A 25,788-nucleotide genomic window follows, 5' to 3' on the forward strand; every position below is an offset into this window, starting at 1 on the left:
CTACTGCAAGGACTTTCTATGATGATTATTCCAGCTACATACTGATTTTCAGCTCATTGCAGTAAGCGGTTTACCTGGTAGACGTGAAAACTAATAGTTTTTTTATTCATAAAAATCGATCGCGTAATTTTGACACAGGTTGGATTTTGTGTCATATCTCCATGGTCTTTATCTCGATTCCTTTCAAACCACAAAAAGGCACTCCTACGATAGTTACTCCATCTACATATCAATTTTCAACTCATTCCTCCAAGGAGTTTACACTGTAGGTGTTACAGACCTTCGACCTTATTTTACGCACATAATCGGTCATAGCTCCGTGAATGTTCATCGGATTTCCACCAAAGTTGGCACGGAGATCCGCCTTTATGAGCCCTTCACGTGTGCCAAATATCAGCCCAATTGGAGTACGCATTCGTGTTTTATGGCGGATTTGCGAAGTGTGCGAAATGAAGATGAAGAAGAAAAAAAAACCGAAGAAATTACCGAAAGTTTGTTCGCTCGTATCTCGGAGATGGCTGGACCGATTTTCTTCAGATTTGGTATGTATACTCCCATAACTGGCCGACACGTCTGTAACAAATTTGGTTCCAATCGGATAAGGGATCACAGAGCTACATAGGTGTGAAAATTGCGTTTTCTTTCTTCCTGTTAATATACTCACGGTGTGGCGCGCTGGCTTCTTGGGCCGCACGACGCACTATCGTGTGTCTTGATGTCAGAAAATTATATCATTGCAGTCACTCCTTGACTGCCACTCATACTATAAACCATACCCATGTAAGATTACCTTGTACTGACTCGGTTTTATTCCACATATTTTCTTTACACTATAGTTCCTCCAACTATCAGTCCTGAAGTGATGGACCAAACGCAAAATGAGACAGACAATGCTACCTTCATTTGTCAAGCTACTGGTGAACCACTTCCTACCATCACTGCATACTTTAATGGTGTTCCAGTGGATTTAAATAATACTGCTAAATATACTGCAACAATGACAGAATTAAATGCCACCACTACTAATAATTCACTAACAATAATGAATGTACAGTCATCTGATGTGGGTACCTACACATGTAATGCTACTAATCTAGTATCTAGTGACACTAGTTCTGGAATTCTGACTGTTACTGGTGAGGATTACTTTTTATTGGCTAAATAAAATGTGATGTATAAATTATTTGGTGTTTTGTAGTGTCTCCAATTTTTACTAGTCCTGCAGAGGAACAAGAGTTTATTATTACTGAAGGAAGTAATGGATCAATCACATGTACAGCTACAGGTTATCCTCCACCAACAGTTGTATGGCAGGATAGTGATGGGACCCTTCTTAGTGATGGCAGGCTAGTATTTGGTGGTGCTGTGATGTCATCTACTGGTGTTGGTAATGTGACTAGTGTAAGTGTAGAACTGATGGTGACAGGAGCTATGAGAGTAGACACTGGAGTGTACACATGTTCAGTTAGTAATGGAATCAATAGTACTAATAGGACAATCACCATCACTGTGCAGTGTAAGTCATTGGTGTGTAGTTTGAGTACTGTATGGAGTCAAAATATCATAGTAAAATAATTTTGTAATTTTCGTAAATAGCGGTCAGTTAAAACTTTTTTTCCTGCAAATATTCAGAATTTTACTGGCGTATTGGTGAAAATGAGCCAGCTTAATTTGTTTCGCTTTTTCAAGGCCCTTTCAAAATCCTTGCGACAGTCTCATCCCCCAGACCCTTCCTCAAGTGCACTTATCGATTTCAGATTATAAGCACTTTCCAATGTGCGCTTGTAATCTAAAATCGACAAGCACACTTGAGGAAGGGTCTGGGGATGAGACTATCCTTGCAAGTAGTGTTACCTTCTCCAAATGGCCTTTTATCCCTCAAATACCATTTGTTTGGGTTTATGTAATCTTACAAGTGAGCATACCCTCTCTCCTCAGAAATAATGAACACATTGAGCTTATCTTTTTTGGTAAATTTCCAACAATATTTCCACTCTTTGCTACTTTTACAGCAAATGGATTGTGCACGTTTCCTATCTCCCTCTGGCAAAGGAGCAGTTCTTCTCGAACCGGTGTCCACTTATCCCTGTATATAGGTGAAATCCTCTCATGCAGGACGGAAGAAAACTGTACTTCTGGCATTGTTGTTATCGATCACTAGCACCTAAGCTGGTTAGAAGTTCAGCTGCGTCTTGATTAAATTAGCTATATTAACTGCCAGTATAGCTCAGCATATTTTAACGAAATTTTTTATTATGAAAATTTTGTTTGGTGAATATTTTCAACTTTTACGGAATTTTTGCACTATGAAAATTTGGCGCTATACGATATAGTTATTATGTGCCAGAGTGCATGCACATACAAGTGCAGAACTTGTATGAGATCCTTACCGAGGCTTTCCAGTCCATTGTCCTGTTATAATTACGTCTTGCCTAAAATTCTGGTAGCTGAAGATGGGTCACAACAACACGGTGAGAAATTTCCTATTTCGTTTTGAAAGCAACCCTTTTCCCTCCTGACCACCCCTGCACACCACCCCTAGTGAAGATACAACCAACCCCACAAAACTATCTGTAGTGGCAGGAAACTTGCTGTTGGCTGGATGTTAACTGGTACAAAATGTGTGAAAATTTGGCACATGTAGCCTCAACTATTGGAGAGTGACAACACTTTCAGCATTTCTCATACTTGCAAAAAAGTGATAAGACCAGTTTTCCTAAGGACAATCATGTATACGTAGTAAGTACTTATTAGTGCTGGTAGGAAGCACCACATAAGTATGTACCTTGTGCTATTTTAATAACTTTGATTTGTTGTTTTGTTACACTGCAGTTCCTCCCATTATCAGTCCTGAACTGATGGACCAAACCCACAATGAAACAGACACAGCTACCTTCATTTGTCAAACTACTGGTGAACCAGTTCCTACCATCAGTTGGTGCTTTAATGATGTTCCAGTGAATGTGACTAATACTGCCAAATATACTGTATCAGTGACATCATTAAATGCCACCATTACTAATGGTACACTAACAATAATGAATTTGCAGTCATCTGATGTGGGTACCTACACATGTAATGCTACTAATTTAGTATCTAGTGACACTAGTTCTGGAGTACTGACTGTTATGAGTGAGTTTATATGACTTCTTACATAATACGGTTGTACATACAGTATGTTTACATTTGTAGTAGCAAGTAGCTAGCTACTAGAAATGTGTAAGTGTAATCAGATCATTATGACAACATTAAACAACCTTAAAATAATTGAGATTGCTGTATCATTACCAATAGTTGAAATAATATATACATTATCTAGTGTACTTGAAGTTGCCTATAACAGTTGCATAACAGAGTTTCCAGGTCATATATCTAAGATTTATTATACTCTGCATATTCTTACAGGTCTGTCTGTGCCTCCTCAAAATATCACTGTTATGGTGATCAGTTCAACATCACTAACTGTGCTGTGGGATCCACCACCTTTAGCTGATCAAAATGGTGTCACAGGCTACCAAGTCAGGATAAGCACTGTCGGTCATAGCTCTAACATTGTCAATGTGGTTGACACTAGTTACATTGCAGTAGGGTTGGATGAGTTTCAAGAATATGATATTGAAGTGGCATCAGTATCACCTCTTGGTATTGGCCCATTTAGTACTCCACTTAGAGCCCAAACGCTTGAAGATGGTACGTTATATGTGGTGATGTGAAGCAGTAGAGTGTTATTTGTGTGTGTGTACTTTTGAGCAATTTCAGTGCTTAATGTCAACTCTATTTTCCAATTCTAGTTCCTACTGTTGCACCTGATAATGTATCAGTTACTGTTGTGTCCTCTCGGAGTATACAATTCTCATGGGATGCACCAGAAATTGAAGGACAAAATGGAATTTTGTTACATTACCATGTGATTGTCATGGAAACCCAGATACTATATTTGGATGATGGAACTGTAATGTCATCAATGGGAGATAATTTTAACAGAACATATAATATTTCAGAAGGACGTACACAATTGATCAATATGTTACATCCTAGTTATAACTACACTGTTAGAATAGCAGCAGCTACTGTAGTTGGAATAGGACCATTTAGTGACCCCATTACTGTGATGGCACTAGAGGATGGTAAGTGTACAGAAATTGTATTACATACTTGTATATAGCATACCACACTCTGATTAAAATCTATTGGCTAGGAAGTATTAAAACAATAATTATGTGACCATATTTTACAAAACCGATCCAAATCGCACATCAGGTAAAAAAAATCAAACTAACACCTCCAGTGGATAGCTACACTATCGTACTACTAGTTTTAACACTCAGTACTACTCAAACTACTCAAGGCTGGTTTCAACAGATGTCTTTTCTGGGTGGTGTGTAGAGCTTGAATGGTGGTTTTCGGCCTTGTGAAGGATCTGGCTTGGCAAGAATCAGTGGTTTACTGGTGTACAGCCTGATAATGTTGGTCAGACATTTTTCTGTGGATTTTGCTACATATCAGCCACTAAGGAGCCAGCACAGCCCTGTAATCTCATCTCTGGACTTCAATCATAGTCTCACTTTGCCTCCATTTTGAGGTCTAACCCTTGCTCACCCCACCACCCCCACCCTCCACCCCTTTGTGAGCACTCGCGATGCTACTTCACTCATCCAACTGCTCAGATTCTCTATCTTAATTGGTGGGAAACTCTATGAGCAGCTACAAGTACTGGAAGTGGTCTGAAAGGTAATAGATTGATGCATCTTTAGTGTAAATTTCATATGCGTGCTTGCTTTCCTTTGTGAGTTATGCTGGCTTGAATTCTTTAAAACCGTTTATCTCAAAACTTCTAATGTGCGATTTGGATCGTTTTTCCAAAATCCAGTCATATATACAGTTGAACCTCAGTTATCTGAACCTCTTTGGACCAGGAGTGGTCTGTAAGTCTGAAGAGTCCATATCTTTGAAATTGTGCATAAATAACCTTAAAATAGCATAAAGAAAATTAGTAAAAGTATCACATATTTTCTGTTTTATTCAACTATTCTAATAGAACAGTCACTACCCAAATAGAGCAGTCATTTCCATAGTTTGGTTAACCGGGTATCTGGATAAGTGGAGTATGGATAACAGAGGTTCCACTGTATCTTTAATACACTATTCACACCATTCTTTACCAATACAAGTACTAGGAATTTTAAGTTCGATTAGCGACCACAGAAATAAAAAATAAAGAAATGGTCACCTACACCTGTAGATAATTATACTAGTGGACATTTAATCCAATTCAGTTTATAACCCATGACCGTATTAGGGATTAAATGTCTAGTAGTATATATGCAGGTGTATGTGACCTCCCTTGTTTCTTTATTTTTTTATTTTGTGTTCCCTAATCGAACTTATAATTCCCATTTTTCCTTGTAATTGTTTGTCAACTTTTTGGATCATAATTATATCTGGTGAACCCACACATACCTCATCAAAAGAAAGAATGGCACCAGACTTGATGTTTTCGTCTGAACGCACACCCCAGCTATCAATTACTAACTCGAAAGTTGTGTGGACATTACACAATGATTACGTTTTGCTTTCAGCTATATTCAGCCCATTGCACAGCATTATAAATGAAGAACAGTAGAAGAAGTGCCTCTGAAATCAGGCCACTCACTACGAAAAATATGGATTACTCCTTAGGGAAGCCATGATGTGCACTGCAAATCGACACCTTAGCCTGTCAGCAAAAGGAAATGAGCCATAAAGAAGGACAGTCCATGATACATGCACTGTAGCTACTAAGGTTCACAAAAAGGCATGTCTCGGGACAAAACAACATCGAACAGTAAAGAAATCAAGCTTATCCATTGTTGAGTTATGCTTGGCTGGAAGTATCAGTCAGTCAGTCACCATACTGTTTTAAATAGATTTTTTTTAATTCCATAGAAATTTGTTGAAGGTTGGTCTGAAGACAATTTCGGGCTTTATAATGCCTAACCAATGCTACCAGACTGTCATGAAGGAAAATCTGGTTTTAAGGTGATATTTTAAGACAGAAAAGCCCACACCTTCATGATACCTAATATACAGTACTACCATACTGTATGATATGCTACACTACTCCAAAAAACATGTATGAAAATTAGGATATGATTTAGAACACAGTACAGTGGTGCTTATTAATACACTCATGTGTAAATGCACAGGGATTAGCTATGTGTGCATGGATATACATTAATTTACTGATTATCATCTTTTATATAGCTCCAGAACATCCTCAGAATGTCACTGCTTTACCAATCAACTCTACTACAATACAGATCAATTGGGTTGTACCAACTGTCACTAATGGGATCATACGCTATTATATTGTGGTATACAGAATAAATAGTAGCATGGACTTGATGGAACTAAACTCTACCAACACTACAGCATTAGTGACTGGACTAACTCCCTTTACATTTTATACACTTCATGTGTTAGCAGTTACTGTAGCACGTGGTGAAGCCAGTGAAAATGTTACTGTACAAACAAATGAAGCAGGTAATCACCAAACAAACTTAATTTAGAAATTGTAATAATATAAAATTTTAAAATTCCTATAGCCCCAAGTGCTCCACTGGATATTACGGCTTTTAATGTGAGCTCCACTTCAATTAATGTAACATGGCAACCACCAATGATCCCCAATGGAATTGTGAGGTCCTATCGTGTGGTATACACCACTGGTAGTACTGCCGCTGATGTTACTACTACCAATACTTCAGTTGTTATTGCTATGTTAGAGATATTTACAACTTATCAGGTCCAGGTATTTGCTACTACTGTTGCTGAAGGAGATGGTAGCAATATAGTCATGGTGACCACTGATGAAGACAGTAAGTCTTCGACTATTTGTTGCAAATTTTTTGGTATATGACCACATGCTTATAAGCTTGTCATGTATATCCTGTCCTTCTAACTGTGTTGTCTTGATATTTACATGTACTTGTCAATCTGTAGCACCTGGGCCTCCTGGTGATCTATTTGTAAATGAAATAAACTCCACTGCAATAGTTGTCACTTGGGAAGAGCCTGGTATAACAAATGGAATTATCACATTGTATGAAATCCTCTACTCTGTTGGTAACGTGACAACTGTTAGTGATAATGATAATAGTGTAATTGTTGGTGTAACCACAAACACCTCATATCGTCATGTCATTGGTGGGCTTGATCCATACACCGTATACACTGTGGTCATAAGAGCATACACTCGTATTGGAGCTGGAGATTTGACTAATACATTCAGTATTCTAACTGATCCAAACAGTAAGTGCATAATGCTGTGTACTAATGCTTCTATTGTAATTGTGTTTCCATCATAGGTTCATCCCCACCAGTTAATTTCATGGTAATAGTTCTCAACTCTACTGCAGTGCAGTTATCGTGGCAATATCCTATGTCTCCAAATGGTGAGATAAGGGGCTACTCGATCCTTGATTCAACACCTCCAGATATTGAGATGGTGATACTGAATATCACCTTGGACAGTGTGAATGATAATAGCAACCAGACTGCTGTAATAGCAGGGTTGATACCATTCACTTATTATGGCTTTCGTGTTCGAGCCTTCTCTTTCGGTGACCAAAATGAGCGACCAAACTTTGTGCATATTGGAATAGCAACAGATGAAATACGTGTGAGAACAAATGAAGATGGTAAGATGTAGATAGCATGTGGTGGTTGTCATTTCCTCACTTTACAGTACCTGATGCTCCAAGGAACTTTTCAGCAGTAGCTATGTTCTCTACAAGTGTGCAGTTGTCTTGGGTTATTCCTGATCCTACAAATGGAATTCTGCTGAGCTATACTGTAGTGTATTACAACAGCACAAACTCTTTACTGATGGTGTACAGCAATGATACGTTTATGGACAGGATTACTAATCTTAATGAGGACACAGATTACAATTTTGTTATTTATGGTAATACTAGTGCTGGAGCAGGTCCTAATGCTACTGATCTGGCAAGAACATTTGAAGATTGTAAGTCCAGATCATATAGTACAGTAGTGCAGTATATTAGGGTATCATGGAGGTTTTGGTTCTTCTGGCCACAATATCACCCAAAAACTAGCTTTGTAATACCATCCTGGTGCCTTGGTAGTATTGGTTAGGTATAACCAGGCCCAAAAGTGCCTTCAGTACAACCCTAAACACTTCCAATAGATTTCTACAAAATTAAACATATATATATATATATTCAATAAAATTTTCTTCTGACTGACTGAATTTAATGCCTTCAGACAAGCATAACTCGATAACAGCTAAGGCTACAGGTTTGATATTTTCACTGTTTGACATAACTTCAGCCTGACAGGTGCCTTTTGGAATACCGCAGTATGCACAATGCATACATCATGGACTTACCTTTGTCCTCCTTTGTATGCCGTTTCTTTTTGCTAACAGCCCAAGGTGCTGATTCGCAGCAGAACATGATGGATTCCCTACAGTTGTAAACAGAAATTGTCCATATTTTCCGTGGTGATTAAATTAATGGCCACTTTACTTTCAAGTCTGTAATTGATAGTTGTGGCGCACATTCAGACAAAAACATTAAGTCTGGAGCCATTCTTTCTTTTGATGCAGTATGTGTGAGTTCACTAGTTATAATTATGTTACAAAAAGTAAACAAACAAGTACAAGAAAAAATTAGGAATTTTTAGTTCAATTAGGGATAACAGGGAAACAGGAGAGGTCGCCTATACCTGCAGATATACTAGTGGCCCCTAAATCCGTAATTCAGTCTATAATGTATGACAGAATTAGAGATTAAATGTCCACTAATTGGCTAGTAATTTGGTCACCTTTTCAATAATCGGTGAAGAGAAAAAAACTTGGCCAAATTACTAGCCAATTAGAGTTCATTAGGAATGTACGTAGCAAGACTAAATGTAGAGAACAAGTTGTTAATAAAGTCTCAATGTTACAACTTCGTCTATTACAGTAGGTCGTATTAACATTCATTCTTGACCACTCCAGATTTCCGCTCTTTCGATTGCCAGTTACTTTCATGGACTCACCTTTTTTTTAAAGCCAAGCTGTTTTGCATGGAGGATTTCACTTATTTTTGTTAATCAAATAAATTGTACTATGGGTATGTGATCCAGAATCTGTTGCTTGAAGGTACAACTTGTGTGGCCCATGGTTGGCAGCCAGAAAACCAACTGGTAAACATCTTACAGTTGTAATAATGCACCAGCAACATTTAAACATGATTCAGTTTTGGCAAGGTTTAGAAATTCTGTGTACTGTGTGAGCCAGTCACAGAATATGGTAATCATAATAAATCACCATAATTGTGTTGTAGTTAGCACACAGAACTTGCATTTTTAAATTTGTATACATTTAGCTAGTGATACATATCTAATCAGTGATGTAAACAATGTCAGCTAGCACAAGGATATCATTCTAATATATTCTACACTAAAGCAACCAAGCTGTGAGAAAAGGTTCCACCTTCAAAAGCCTGGATGGAAAAAAGTTGTGAAATCAAAGGTGGTGGTGGTCAAGAAATGACTGTAATGATGTTAATGCTACTAAATTTTAATAACAGCATTAAAATTTATTAGCATTAACACATGAAGCCATTTCTTGCCACCATTTCGTGCCACTATTTTTGCAGCTTATTTTGGTGATTTACATTTGTAGAGTGTTATTTGTGTGTGTACTTTTGAGCAAGTTCAATGCTTAATGTTAACTCTTATTTTCAAATTCTAGTTCCTTCTGTTGCACCTGATAATGTATCAGTGACCGTTGTGTCCTCTCGGAGTATACAACTATCATGGGATGCACCAGAAATTGAAGGACAAAATGGAATTTTGTTACATTACCATGTGATTGTCATGGAAACCCAGATACTATATTTGGATGATGGAACTGTAACCTCATCAATGGGAGATAATTTCAACAGAACATACAATGATTCAGAAGGACGTACACAATTGATCAGCATGTTACATCCTAGTTATAACTACACTGTTAGAATAGCAGCAGCTACTGCAGTTGGAATAGGACCATTTAGTGACCCCATTACTGTGATGACACTAGAGGATGGTAAGTGTACAGAAATTCTTTTGTATACTTGTAACCTGCTGCACACCCTTATTATGTTAAGGTAAATGCATATAAACATAGCAGTGTGGTAACTAAGGGGTTGGAGTCCCTGAACAGGCTGCACCTTTCAAGATCGAGATACTCTAATAGAGCAGTCATGTACTCAGATAGAGCAATCAAATGTATAGCTAATAATTAATAATCATCTCCCACCCACATCAGTTTTTGCTGCACTAGGTAATGGGAAACATGCAATATAATAATGGTGGCCTTAGAAGTCTGGATCCCTAGGTGGATCTGCCCCTCAAAGGCATTACTAGCTAGCTACCTTGCAAAGTAACTAAACTGGTAAGATTATAAAACGACTATCCAGCATTTATAAATACTAGAGACAACTCCTTCGCTACTACACCCATTCACCCTTGTCTTATGCACACGTACTCACACTTTACGTGTATGAGTTGTGGCATGTATGATTTGTGGCGCACGCTGCAACTACTAAGTGTTGCAACCACTAATTATCCTTCAAGAAGAACAAAGAAGTGAGTGAATGATGAAAGTAAACAGCATGGTGCAGTGGACTGAATGTAATCAGAAAAACAGATTTGTGAATCTGCCATCATTACCTTGGCTGTCTGAAATTTCTGGAGCCATACACCTAGTGCAACCTGGTCTTAGAGCAGACAAGCAGGCAGACAAAATCCAGGTGAATTTTGAAATTTTAAAAACTCACTGTACATCAAAACATTCGACTTTTCAGTGACCACACTGTGAGTATATTGACAGGAAGAATGCTTTTTCATGTGTGCATAGCTCCATGGCCCTTTCTCCAAAGCACACTATTTTGCATTATAGCTGTCCCCCAGGTAGCTACACCACACAGCAAAATTGATTAAATTCACAGCAGACATTTGCAAAACATGGGCATTCAAAGTTTCATTTTAATTTCTTATGCCATACGGGGCTTTGATTTCTTTTCACACGCTTTGCAAAAATTGCTATAAATTGTAAACATGTACCTCGATTGCCATGATCTTTGGCACAAATGAAACGCATGTAACGGTGGATTCACGTACCAAGTTTGTTGTGAATCTTAGGAATATTCAAGGAGTGATGAACATTTATTCATGTTAAAAAATATCAAACTTCTATCATGGCTACATCGTAAACCGAGTATAGAAATAACTTGAAAATTGGTGTGTAGATAGGCTGATCATCATAGCAGTGCCTTTTGATAGTTTGAATAGCAATAGAGTTACAGCGACAAACCTATAAAGCTATAAAGTAAAAACCAAGCAAGTGTAAAATTGTGGGATTGCGATACTCTAATAGAGCAGTCACCGAGGAGTAAAAAAAGTGTGCAAAAAATAATGTTGAAAAAAAATTACCAGAGTTTGAACCAGGGACCTCCATACCTAACACCTGCATCCTTAACCACTGAACCACCGCTACCTTGGTTGATCACCTCACTTAATTTCTGCTTTATAAATGAAATTTCTAGTTGAAATCAAATATTTGTAATTTTATAGATCTATCAATAGAAGTACTAGATTGTTCTAGCTAAAACATTCTATGTATGTTCTATTAGAAGTCCTCAAAATAATGTGTACTCTATTAGAGTATTACAATAATATTATCAAATATTGAATTAAATCATGCAATAAAATACATTTATAAGCCTGTCTTCAATAATCATCATTGTATCTTTATACATCGAAAAGAAGAAATGTGAGTAAAAACAAACCTCAAAGTCAGCCATAGGCTGGTTTTGGGGCCTTATGAAGTACAAAAAGAAGTGAAATCAACACAAAAACAGCCAAGCTGTGAAAAAATGGTGCAGCCTTAAAAAGCGTGGGTAAAAAAGTTGTGAAATCAAAAGTGGTGGATAAGAAATGACTGCAATGATGTTAATGCTACAATATTTTAATAATGGCTCTGTGCATTGTTAAAGTTTATTAGCATTAACATCATTGCAGCCATTTCTTGGCCGCCACCTTGTTTTCACAACTTTTTCACCCAGGCTTTTTAAGGCCGCACCATTTTTTCACAGCTTGGCTGTTTTTGTGTGGATTAATAATTACACTCATCTAATTACTATAATGGCTAATAGTGACAAATTCAAAATCACTGTGTGGATAATCTATCCATTGTAACTTGAAACATTTGTGGTTACAAATGAATCAGAATATCAGCTACAGGGATATAATACAAAACAGGGTAACATGTGTAATATAGCAGGATTAATATACTCTAATAGAACAGTCACTCTAATAGAGCAGTTATCCTAATAGAATGCTCATTCAACAAATACGCATGCATTAAGTCGTTTCTTTTCTCTTCTATCCCACATGACAACAAGACAGCTAAAGGAAACCCCAAAGCTGGCCACAACAGCCAAGCTGTGGAAAAGGGTGTGGCTCCCTTGAAAAAAGTTGTGAAATCAAAAGTGGCAGTCAGGCAAGAAATGGCTAAAATTATGTCAATGCCAATTACCACCTTTGATTTCACAACTTTTACATCCAGTTTTTTGAGAGCCACACCCTTCTTTCATAACTTGGTTATTTGGTGATATATTCAATGTACCATATAGTACAAAAGTTTGGAGGAAGAAAACTTGGGTGAATTTGCTGTGATAGCATTTTGGCAAGAAAAGGTTTGGCAAGTTATTATTATTAGCTAATACAGATTTGTATTGGATTAAGGATTTGGAAGATTTTATTTTGGTAAAACACTGCTCAATCTTATAATTCACCAAACTTTTCTGCTGTACAATTGCTATGACTATTGCAGAAGGTGATCCTACATCAGCAACCTTCAGAACAAGACCTTGTATATGATACTGTAAACTCTGTTTCAGTTAGGGTCATCTCAACCATCTAATGTCACTGGAGGCTTATTACAACCACTTGTAGTTGACTAGGATGACCCTGAGAGACCATCTGGTGTCATCACATTCTGCATAGTGAACTATAATGACACCACATTGATTACTAGCCAGAATATCTAGAGATGCACTGATTATACTGGCAAATATTTTGGAAAAATATGCTGGTAATAGCAATGAAAAAAGGTAGCAAAATATGATGTTTGGAAAAGTGGACACTGAGGAACAGCAATTTAGCACATTTTGCATGGAAAAGATCAAGATACTCTAATAGAACAGTCACAGTCAGTATTAGATCAACATTTGCTCATAGGAAAAACAACTCGATATCAAGATACTCTAATACAGCAGTCACTATGTTATGAACTATTCTAATAGAACAGTCAGACATACTTGTGAGCTTGAGATATTGCAAGCAACATTTATCAATGCTCACAAATACAAATAAAAGTTGAGCAAAACAGACAAGAATTGCTGGAAAGAAGGAAATAGGCTCATCCCTAGGAATATCACAAATTTAACTATATATGTGACTATCTCTGGGAAAACCGGTCTTATCGCCCTTTTAAAAGTATCGAGAAACGTTGGTTTTAAATATTCAGTGTGTTGTAGCTGGCCAATGGTGGTAGCTACGCATACCAAATTTTCACACGTTTCACAACACTTTCTTACCTTCCTGGTCATCCACTGAAGAAGTAGTCAACAGTTAAGTTTCCCGCCATTTTAGATAGTTTTTAAACCGAGGTTGTCTGTATCAGGCGAGCTCCAGAAGGGTGGGAGGCGGGGGCCCTGGAAGGCGGGCAAGATGGTGTTCAAAAATTGAAAAGGAACGTGCTGAGATGAACTAGGCCAAGTTATAGGCCATTCAGGGCTCAAAACTGGCTAAAATGAAAGGAAATTTACAGCACAGGTCATTGTCCAACACCACGGAGCTGTACAGCCACACACAGCCATCTCCTGGTTGGCCAGGGCTCCATCAAGACCCCAGACCACTCGTACGGCTCGCCACTGTGCCCTAAAAAAGCAGCCAGCAAAAGCAGACCACTTTACTCTGGTCGACTGTGATAGTGAAACTTGATAGTGCATTCATTAAGCTTTGTGTTTGAGTGAAAAAATCAAACTTCTTGTCTTGGGCGATAAGAACGGTTTTCGTATATCCAGTCACATATTATGGAACTAGACCCATTCACTGTCTATTCTATTACTGCAACAGCATGTACTATTGATGGCTGTGACAACCAGACTAACCCTTTACTTAGAACCACAGCAAAAGAAGGATATGTTTTAGAATACAATATAAATACAGTACAGTAGTGTTATATAACTATTGCTTATTGATGCACTACTCATGTGTAAATGCAAAGGCAAGTACAACAGAGATTAGCTATGTGTTTATGGACATGCATTAATTTACTGATTATTATATTTTTATGTAGCTCCAGAACATCCTCAGAATGTCACTGCTTTACCAATCAACTCTGCTACAATACAGATCAATTGGGTTGTACCAACTGTCACTAATGGGATAGTACGCTATTATATTGTGGTGTACAGAATAGATAGTAACACGGACTTGATGGAACTGAACTCTACCAATACTACAGCATTAGTGACTGGACTAACTCCCTTTACATTTTATACACTTCATGTGTTAGCAGTTACTGTAGCACGTGGTGAAGCCAGTGAAAATGTCACTGTACAAACAAATGAAGCAGGTAATCACCAAACAAACTTAATTTAGAAATTGCAATAATAAAATGTATTTATATTCCTATAGCCCCAAGTTCTCCACTGAATATTACGGCTTTTAATGTGAGCTCCACTTCAATTGCTGTAATGTGGCAACCACCAATGATCCCCAATGGAATTGTGAGGTCCTATCGTGTGGTATACACCACTGGTAGTACTGCCGCTGATGTTACTACTACTAATACTTCAGTTGTTATTGCTATGTTAGAGATATTTACAACTTATCAGGTCCAGGTATTTGCTACTACTGTTGCTGAAGGAGATGGTAGCAATATAGTCATGGTGACCACTGATGAAGACAGTAAGTCTTCGACTATTAGTTGAAAATTTTTGGGTATATGACCAAATACTTAACTTATAAGCTTGTCATGTACATCCTGTCCTTCTAACTGTGTTGTCTTGATATTTTATATACTTGTCAATTTGTAGCACCTGGGCCTCCTGGTGATCTATTTGTAAATGAAATAAACTCCACTGCAATAGTTGTCACTTGGGAAGAGCCTGGTATAACAAATGGAATTATCACATTGTATGAAATCCTCTACTCTGTTGGTAATGTGACAACTGTTAGTGATAATGATAATAGTGTAATTGTTGGCATAACCACAAACACCTCATATCATCATGTCATTGGTGGGCTTGATCCATACACCGTATACACTGTGGTCATAAGAGCATACACTCGTATTGGAGCTGGAGATTCGACTAATACATTCAGTATTCTAACTGATCCAGACAGTAAGTGCATAATGCTGTGTACTAATGCTTTTATTGTAATTGTGTTTCCATCATAGGTTCATCCCCACCAGTTAATTTCATGGTAATAGTTCTCAACTCTACTGCAGTGCAGTTATCGTGGCAATATCCTATGTCTCCAAATGGTGAGATAAGGGGCTACTCGATCCTTGATTCAATACCTCCAGATATTGTGGTGGTGGTACAAAACATCACCTTGAACACTGTGAATGATAATAGCAACCAGACTACTGTAATAGCAGGGTTGACACCATTCACCTACTATGGTTTTCGTGTTCGAGCCTTCTCTTTCGGTGACCAAAATGAGCGACCAAACTTTGTGCATATTGGAATAGCAACAGATGAAATACGTGTGAGAACAAATGAAGATGGTAAGATGTAGCTAGCATGGGGTGGTTGTTATTTCCTTACTTTACAGTACCTGATACTCCAAGAAACTTTTCAGCAGTAGCTATGTCCTCTACAAGTGTGCAGTTGTCTTGGGTTATTCCTGATCCTACAAATGGAATTCTACTGAGCTATACTGTAGTGTATTACAACAGCACAAACTCTTTAATGATGGTGTACAGCAATGATACGTTTATGGACACGATTACTAATCTTAATGAGGACACGGATTACAATTTTGTTATTTATGGTAATACTAGTGCTGGAGCAGGTCCTAATTCTACTGATCTGGAAAGAACATTTGAAGATTGTAAGTGCATATCATACAGTACTGTACTTTAGAGATGTGATGGAGATTTGGGTTTTTCTGGCCAAAATTATCACCCAAAAACCAGCTTCATGATACCTTCCTGGTGCCACTTTCAAAAGTCTGGACGAAAAAAAAAGTGAAATCAAAGGTGGTGGCCAAGGAATGACTGCAAATTTTAATAATAGCTATTAGCATTAATGTACAAAACCACATCTTGCCACAATTTTTGCAGTGATGTGCATTTGTAGAGTGTTATTTGTGTGTGTACTTTTGAGCAAATTCAATGCTTAATGTCAACTCTGTTTCCCAATTCTAGCTCCTTCTGTTGCACCTGATAATGTATCAGTTACTGTTGTGTCCTCTCGGAGTATACAGCTATCATGGGATGCACCAGAAATTGAAGGACAAAATGGAATTTTGTTACATTACCATGTGATTGTCATGGAAACCCAGATATTATATTTAGATGATGGAACTGTAACCTCATCAATGGGAGATAATTTCAACAGAACATACAATGTTTCAGAAGGACGTACACAATTGATCAATATGTTACATCCTAGTTATAACTACACTGTTAGAATAGCAGCAGCTACTGCAGTTGGAATAGGACCATTTAGTGACCCCATTACTGTGATGACACTAGAGGATGGTAAGTGTAAAGAGATTGTATTATATACTTGTACCACACTCATATTAAAATTTATGAGATAGGAAGTATCAATGTGATAAGTTTCTGAAAAAAGGGAATTTCACCCGACGTGTTTATTTAATCTTTAACACATATAATCCAGCATTAGGGATTAAATTTGCACATCAGACAGTGATCTCCCTTGTTTCAGTGCTTTTATTGCATTGATCCCTGCTACCTAATTTTTCCTTGACTTCTTTGTTAACTTTTATGTACTATAATTATCAATAGTGAATTCCTACGTATGTACTACATCAAAGGTAAAGATTTATGCCACATTAACTAGACTATAATGTATATTGTACTTGACAAAACGTGCACCACCAATCCTGATTTCTGCCAAATGAAGTAACCATTTTGCTTTTTTCAGCCATCTTCTTCTACCTGCTGCACACCTTTATATGCAGAGAATGGTAATAATTCAAAAGGGATGTCACTATGAAGCAGTGTTCTGAAGTTCTGTGATGTAATATTGTCAAGGTGCATCTTTCATTCCTTCATATTGCAGTTGCTCCCAAAGTATCATAAAATACAGTAGTACTGTATAGTAGGGATCATGGATGTTTGCACTTTCTCAATAATTAATACTGATCAAAAACCAGCCTCATAATACCTTCATGGTGCCTTGACTGTCTGACTAACTGACTGACTGGCTGGCTGGCTGGCTGACTGACTGACTGACTGACTGACTGACTGACTGACTGACTGACTGACTGACTGACTGACTGACTGACTGACTGACTGACTGACTGACTGACTGACTGACTGACTGACTGACTGACTGACTGACTGACTGACTGACTGACAGACTGGTGTATCTAAATGGTGACTAGGCTACGGGCTTGCTGTTAGACACTTTTAATTGCAACAGCTACCATTTGGCACACTGTAGTATGTACAATACACTACATAGACTTACCTTTGTGTCCCATTTTTTCATTGATAGCACAATTCATGTGTAAATGCAAAGGCAATTACAACAGAGATTAGCTATGTGTGTATGAGCATGCAGTAATTTACTGATTATTATCTTTATGTAGCTCCAGAACATCCTCAGAATGTCACTGCTTTACCAATCAACTCTACTACAATACAGATCAATTGGGTTGTACCAACTGTCACTAATGGGATCATACGCTATTATATTGTGGTATACAGAATAAATAGTAACACGGACTTGATGGAACTGAACTCTACCAATACTACAGCATTAGTGACTGGACTAACTCCCTTTACATTTTATACACTTCGTGTGTTAGCAGTTACTGTAGCACGTGGTGAAGCCAGTGAAAATGTCACTGTACAAACAAATGAAGCAGGTAATCACCAAACAAACTTAATTTAGAAATTGCAATAATAAAATGTATTTATATTCCTATAGCCCCAAGTTCTCCACTGAATATTACAGCTTTTAATGTGAGCTCCACTTCAATTGCTGTAATGTGGCAACCACCAATGATCCCCAATGGAATTGTGAGGTCCTATCGTGTGGTATACACCACTGGTAGTACTGCCGCTGATGTTACTACTACTAATACTTCAGTTGTTATTGCTATGTTAGAGATCTTTACAACTTATCAGGTCCAGGTATTTGCTACTACTGTTGCTGAAGGAGATGGTAGCAATATAGTCATGGTGACCACTGATGAAGACAGTAAGTCTTGGACTATTGGTTGAAAATTTTTGGGTGTATGACCACATACTTATAAGCTTGTCATGTATATCCTGTCCTTCTAACTGTGTTGTCTTGATATTTTATATACTTGACAATCTGTAGCACCTGGGCCTCCTGGTGATCTATTTGTAAATGAAATAAACTCCACTGCAATAGTTGTCACTTGGGAAGAGCCTGGTATAACAAATGGAATTATCACATTGTATGAAATCCTCTACTCTGTTGGTAACGTGACAACTGTTAGTGATAATGATAATAGTGTAATTGTTGGTGTAACCACAAACACCTCATATCGTCATGTCATTGGTGGGCTTGATCCATACACCATATACACTGTGGTCATAAGAGCATACACTCGTATTGGAGCTGGAGATTCGACTAATACATTCAGTATTCTAACTGATCCAAACAGTAAGTACATAATGCTGTGTACTAATGCTTCTATTGTAATTGTGTTTCCATCATAGGTTCATCCCCACCAGTTAATTTCATGGTAATAGTTCTCAACTCTACTGCAGTGCAGTTATTGTGGCAATATCCTATGTCTCCAAATGGTGAGATCAGGGGCTACTCGATCCTTGATTCAACACCTCCAAATATTGGGATGGTGATACTGAATATCACCTTGGACAGTGTGAATGATAATAGCAATCAGACTGCTGTAATAGCAGGGTTGACACCATTCACCTACTATGGTTTTCGTGTTCGAGCCTTCTCTTTCGGTGACCAAAATGAGCGACCAAACTTTGTGCATATTGGAATAGCAACAGATGAAATACGTGTAAGAACAGATGAAGATGGTAAGATGTATCTAACATGGGGTGGTTGTTATTCCCTCACTTTACAGTACCTGATGCTCCAAGGAACTTTTCAGCAGTAGCTATGTCCTCTACAAGTGTGCAGTTGTCTTGGGTTATTCCTGATCCTACAAATGGAATTCTACTGAGCTATACTGTAGTGTATTACAACAGCACAAACTCTTTAATGATGGTGTACAGCAATGATACGTTTATGGACATGATTACTGATCTTAATGAGGACACAGATTACAATTTTGTTATTTATGGTAATACTAGTGCTGGAGCAGGTCCTAACTCTACTGATCTGGAAAGAACATTTGAAGATTGTAAGTGCATATCATTTACAGTACTGCAGTACAGTATTGGGGACTGGTGCCTTGGCAGTATTGGTTAGGTATAACCAAGTCCAAAGTGCCTTCAGTACAACTCTAAATGCTTCCAATAGATTTCTACAAAGTTAAAAAAAATTACTCAATACTTACTAATGCCTCCAGACAAGTAACGGCTAAGGCTACGGGTTTGATTTGTCCACTGTACAATGTCACTTCAGCCTGACAGATACCTTTTGGAATGCCGCAGTATTTACAGTGCACACATCGTGGATACCTTTGTCCTCCTTTGTGTACCATTTCTTTTTTGCTGACAGCCCAAGGTGTTGATTTGCGGTAGAGTGTGATGGCTTGGCTTCTGCAATCATCAGTCACTTGATGAGCATTGGGTTTTAGAAGTAGTACAACATCAACTTGTTTTTTTAGTAGTTTTATCAAATAATACTTTAGAATTGTTTTACAAGATGAGGTCATAATTTGTACCATAGTATAGGCACTAAATTACAATTATGTGTAAACCACAACAATAAAGGCTTTCATAATACTACATAAGGCACAGATCCGGCGATTCTCCTGACTGTAGCATTTTTCTCTCAGGGTCCTAAATTTTGTGTTTATTCAAATAGCAACAGCCTATTGCTAATTATATGGACTAAAGTAAAATATACACTTCATGTGATGGTCCCCCTGTTTAAGCACTTTTATTGTAATGATCCATACTACATTGCAACTCATAATTTTTCTTACACTTGAGATGTTTCATTAAGCCCTGGTAATGAAACATATCACAGAACCCCAAAGTGATGCATGGTAGGGAGCAATATAATGTGTATATACATTGTTATACTATATAGATTGATGACAAATGCTAAAATATATATCTTTGTTCTTCACAGCTCCAAATGAAGCACCTCTAAATGTGATAGTAACTGTTGAGACATCTCGTAGTATCATGATATCGTGGGACCAACCTTCACTGGAAGAACAAAATGGCATACTGACTGCATACCATGTGATTATCATGGAAACCCAGATACTAAATTTAGACAATGGAACGGTGATTTCACAAATGGGAGATAATTTCAACAGAACATACAATGTTTCAGAAGAACTTGCACAATTGATTTATATGTTACAGCCTAGCTACAACTACACTGTTAGAATAGCAGCAGCTACTGCAGCAGGAATAGGTCCTTTTAGTGATCCCATTACTGTGATGACATTTGAAGGTACTGGTACTACACAACATAGCTCTACGACCCCTGCACAACAAAATACATTTTCTATCCATTGTTTCCCCGAAGTTCAATAGTCTGGAAGCCAAATTTGAAGAAGTTTGTTTCAACTCAGATTAGATACCCTGTACATATCGCAATTTACTCTTTTTGTTGTAGAATAATTTTCATTTGCAGAACTTGTACGAAAATTTCTTACGCAAGACCAAACTACTATAATGGAACAGTCATTCACATAAATCATTTTACATGAAAATTCTTATCTGAAAAGTTTTTGCACAAAAATAAAGTGAATTACAGTATGTACTCCCTTGAAATTGTCTAAGGTCTGCATTGCAATGACACAACAACGTGTGTAGTACAGTGAATGGGCAGACACAATGCCTAGCAATAACCATTACTTTATTAGTATATACTCTTTCCATGTTACAGGTAAATATGCCTTTCATCCACTTTACCATGAAACATTTTATAACATGCCCATTCAGTTTGCATCAGATTTGTACCACCCTTGTACCACATTAGATACAAACCTCCTGGTTGGTATACATATATGACCAAAATTTATTTGATTAGTAATTGTTAATATGAATGTTTAGTTATACCGTAATTTACTTTATTTTCATGCCAAAAATTTTCGTGATGAAATTTTTCATGTAAAAATATTTTTGTGTGATTTACATGAACAACTGCTCTATTAGAGTAGTTCGATCTTTTGTAAAAAATTTTCACGTAAAATTTTCATACAAGTTTTGCATATACAAATTATTTTACAATGAAAAAAACAAATTATGGTATACATAATATTCAATCAGAATTTAAATTGTAAAATAATTGCTCTATTGGAGTAGTTGAACTTTCTTTTGGAGTAGTTTTTTTGTTATGAATAATTGAGTTTTTACATTCTGTATGCACGTACAATATAACCTTTAAATTGTATTAATGTATTCTTGTGTGAACCTTTTCTGCATGGATCCCACATACAGCTTCGCTGCTGTAGACTTATCAGCACCAGGGGTTCGATTGTTTCACAGTATACATATACCACATCATCATTGTATTTTTGTTAGATGTCCCTCCTACTTTGGAGCTACTGTCACCACAACCTATTAGGATATATGATAGAAGATCAGGAATACTTGCTGTACAAATAAATGCTACTGTTACTGATGTAACTGGTTTAATGATTAGAACAAACTCTTCTTTGTTCAATATTTCCTTGATAACATCTGATGGTACTACTGATGTAATGATATCGTCTTATGATAGTGAAACTGGTCAACTGGTGTTATCTGTTCCTGCAGAATTTTATAATTCTTATGTTAATGCTACTTTTAATGCCAGCTATTTTGAAGTAACATTAAAATCACCCATCTCATCCTTAGTATCATCTATTTCATTTGCTGCAGAATATTTAGGTGAGAAATTAAAATTTTGTAAAGTTATTCTTAGTATGTAATGTACATAGATGTACTGGATGTTGCATCTGTGAATGGACGGGAAACGTTTGCTATTGAGGAAGAAATTTCTTTGATGTGTAATACAGTTCCACCTAATATATCTGTAACTTGGGAAGTTCAAAGAGATGGAGCATTTGGAGCAGTTAATGATTCTCTAGTACAATATGAACCATCTTCACTTCGTACTGTTTTGAGATTTACGGCCTTGACAGCATCTCGTACACAACAATATCGATGTCGTGGTACTAGTGAACTGGTAAATATTACAGCTAATGAATTGACTATTGATATACTTCCAGGTACAGCATACGTAGATATATAAAACTACACTTTTTGTTTAACTACTAGAAGTAACAAATACCAGCTGTGAATGATTAAATGCTTGATTGTGTAATGTTTAATTTTGGTAGATTTCTTGTTTAATTGCAAGAGAATTTGCAATCATTGATTTTATCAATCAATGATTGCAAATTCAGATATATGATTAAACAGTTGGGCTGTTGTTATACTATATGTGACAACTAAAGGTTTTGTATTAACAAAACTTGACCATGCGTTTGTTAAACACATTTGGTTTTGTGTTATATCGCCGTAACCTTTATCTCAATTTCTTTCAAACCACCAAAAGACATTACTACAATGATTAATCTACAATTTTCAGCTTGTTGCTTGCAGTGATTTACCTTTTACAAATTGGTCTTTTAAATGCAAATAATTGGTCTTAACTCTGGACATGACCATTAGATTCACACAAAACTTTGTTGGAATTCACATTTGGACCTCCTTTATAGCAAGTGTGCCAAATTTCAGCTCAACCAAATAATGCATTTCTGTTTTATAGCAATTTGTGCAAGGTGTGAGAAAAGATGAAAAGAAAAATCATATAAAAACTTCGGCCATTCTTATCTCGGGAATGGCTGGAGCAGTTTCCTTCATATTTGACATGTGAACTGCTCTACCAGTCAGACAACTTCACTAAAAATTTATTCATTCAGATAAGGGATGATTTAGTTACATATGTATGAACATTGTGTTTCTTCATTCTTCCTGTTAAATACCACACTGATCGGTTTGGCACACCTGCTTCTTGGACCACATGACACACTACAATGTGTCTTAAACTCACGGTAATAGTAAGTACTGTCATGGAATTCAAAACCCTCTTCTACCAGTTGTTAGAGAGTTAGCCACAATGGTTTAGCACTTGCAAAGGTTTGGGTGCTGAGTCGCTATGGTGATGTTACAGTTTTTAATTTTAATCTATGATACTGTAGTATAGCTAACAAAAGAGGGAAACAGCAGGAGCAGTTCTATCTCAATGTACATGTCAAATTGATGAATTAATCAATCACATGTCAACATCTGCATATGTGTTCTCTATAACTGGTGCCCACTATACATAATACAAGACACAACTACTACTTTGTTCATTCTTAGTTTAAATTGTATCAATATAAACTGCATTTATTCATATATGCCTCCTTTAATAGAATCACTCACTTTGTTTATCAGTTACATGGTCACTGAAGGGATGATCAGTACAATGTACTTAGTGAACAGATCTGCTTTTGCATTACCATCATCCTTCAGTCAATCTGGTGGAACCTTGGTGTTAACTTGCTTTGGAATTCTTGGAGATAACAACACAGAAATACTGTCTAATTCTATCAATACAACTGTTGGGTTTGCTGGTAGTGATTATGCTGTTAGGAGAATTCCACTTGATGTGTCTGGAGATTCTGTAAATATATCCTTTAATACCTTTTCAAGTTCATATAGTGGAAATTACACATGTCATTCTAGAACATCTGGTGCTGAGAGAACAGTGTTTATCTCAAGTAAGTAAATGTGTTAGTGCAAGTTCAATGTTTATTAACACGGATGCATTTTAGGAGCCACGGTTGCAACATTATTATCACCAAGAACAGTACGAGTTGTTACTGGGGAGGATGTTGTGTTTGTTTATCGTATAGCTTTACCCGGAGATGTTGATGTTTTAGAGAATGTACAAGTTGTTGTTACCAATGTTGATATTTCTGGTGCTGATGTTTCAATGATTGTTGGCCAAGGCAATGATATTTATCATGTGATATTTCCTCAAGTTGGTAGTGTATTAGATCAGGCTGAAATTGTGCTTGAATACAATGAGTTTACCATAACAAACATCGCTCGTATAGCAATTTTATGTAAGCTCTTTAATGAATTACATAGCAGTGTATTTTAATGATCTTATTGTCTATAGCATCTAATATTATTGTCAGCCCTGAAAGATTTGCTGTCAACTCAGTTGGTGATGATGTACTGTTATCGTGTACTCCAAGTAACACTTCAATACCAATAGTCTGGTATAAAGGAACAGAGTTACTCACTGCAAGTGCAAAATACACATTTACACCAGCTGGACGTCAACATAATCTCACCATTAGTAATGCTGAGCATAATGATAGCGGAAGTTACTATTGTGTATTTTCTAATAGTGAAATCAGAGAAGATCGTATATTTGAAGTTATCATCATACAAAGTGAGCATGAAGCATTTGTATCAACTAAACATGCATGCCTCTGTGTTTGATACTATTGATTTCCATTGCAATCTATCTGCTGGCATTGTCAAACTTAAAGTATAAACTAAATTTCTTTGTGGTATACTTAGGTTCAATAACCTGTATCATGATTGAATCTCTTAAGTGTTAATTTTGCCATGCATTCTATTAGGGTTGCAACGACATAGAAATTTTATGTCTCATGTCATAGAGGTTTATGTCACGACATGTCATATGTCACGACTATCGTGGCATCCCTACATTGTATGTGTATAATTATATGTACTAAATATACATGCATTCATTTTTTACCCCAGATCCCATTGCTATGACACTGAATGGTGTAACATTGCCTCCAGTGGCTGTACTAAACAATCCTAGTATACCTAGTAGTTTAGTGGTGATGTGTGTTGGTACTGAAGGTAACAGACTACTGGAACTAAGATCTTATAGTGATCCACTACCCAATCCCGTGGTTCCTGGTGTTTATCGGTCTGAATCTAATTCCACCACATTTAATGTTATTTCCTATGATAGTGTTGTAATAGTTAATATCAGTAATGTTGGGGAACTTCCATCATTTGAGTCATTTAATTGTACTTCCTTGGAATCTTCTGCCACTACAAAACTGTTTATTAGTAATGGTAAGTTTGTAGGTATGTATATGTTTCGATATATGTGCAGGTGCATGTGATGGTCATGACTTCACTACAGGTGGGAATTAAGGGTCATAAGCTCCCTACACTAGTTAAAACACCACCACTGGTGTAATATGAAAACTAAATCATAAAAGTATGGGTGAGAGACTGATATAACATGAAGCAAAGCTGAGAACTATTATTTGGCTTTAGACCTACTTTAGTTTCATATTGCATGGATGCAGTATCTGACTGGT

At 37.0% G+C, this 25,788-nt stretch overlaps 1 protein-coding gene across 1 annotated transcript in view; it reads left to right on the top strand.

Annotated features, from left to right (window-relative positions):
• Positions 1-25,788, top strand: part of LOC136262782 (uncharacterized) — a 126,287-nt gene that overhangs the window by 79,353 nt on the left and 21,146 nt on the right. The window contains exons 25-53 of the mRNA XM_066057179.1: positions 837-1,136; positions 1,199-1,516; positions 2,833-3,132; positions 3,406-3,690; positions 3,792-4,127; positions 6,244-6,522; positions 6,585-6,857; positions 6,982-7,290; positions 7,347-7,679; positions 7,727-8,005; positions 9,740-10,075; positions 14,396-14,674; positions 14,737-15,009; positions 15,138-15,446; positions 15,503-15,835; positions 15,883-16,161; positions 16,478-16,813; positions 17,893-18,171; positions 18,234-18,506; positions 18,630-18,938; positions 18,995-19,327; positions 19,375-19,653; positions 20,553-20,885; positions 21,962-22,309; positions 22,360-22,650; positions 23,842-24,189; positions 24,244-24,537; positions 24,594-24,872; positions 25,211-25,537. Coding sequence (XP_065913251.1) covers positions 837-1,136; positions 1,199-1,516; positions 2,833-3,132; positions 3,406-3,690; positions 3,792-4,127; positions 6,244-6,522; positions 6,585-6,857; positions 6,982-7,290; positions 7,347-7,679; positions 7,727-8,005; positions 9,740-10,075; positions 14,396-14,674; positions 14,737-15,009; positions 15,138-15,446; positions 15,503-15,835; positions 15,883-16,161; positions 16,478-16,813; positions 17,893-18,171; positions 18,234-18,506; positions 18,630-18,938; positions 18,995-19,327; positions 19,375-19,653; positions 20,553-20,885; positions 21,962-22,309; positions 22,360-22,650; positions 23,842-24,189; positions 24,244-24,537; positions 24,594-24,872; positions 25,211-25,537 — 8,850 coding nt within the window. The remainder of the gene's footprint in view (positions 1-836; positions 1,137-1,198; positions 1,517-2,832; positions 3,133-3,405; positions 3,691-3,791; positions 4,128-6,243; positions 6,523-6,584; positions 6,858-6,981; positions 7,291-7,346; positions 7,680-7,726; positions 8,006-9,739; positions 10,076-14,395; positions 14,675-14,736; positions 15,010-15,137; positions 15,447-15,502; positions 15,836-15,882; positions 16,162-16,477; positions 16,814-17,892; positions 18,172-18,233; positions 18,507-18,629; positions 18,939-18,994; positions 19,328-19,374; positions 19,654-20,552; positions 20,886-21,961; positions 22,310-22,359; positions 22,651-23,841; positions 24,190-24,243; positions 24,538-24,593; positions 24,873-25,210; positions 25,538-25,788) is intronic.

This window comes from Dysidea avara, chromosome 8 (assembly GCF_963678975.1).
Source record: "Dysidea avara chromosome 8, odDysAvar1.4, whole genome shotgun sequence".
Lineage (NCBI taxonomy): Eukaryota > Metazoa > Porifera > Demospongiae > Dictyoceratida > Dysideidae > Dysidea > Dysidea avara.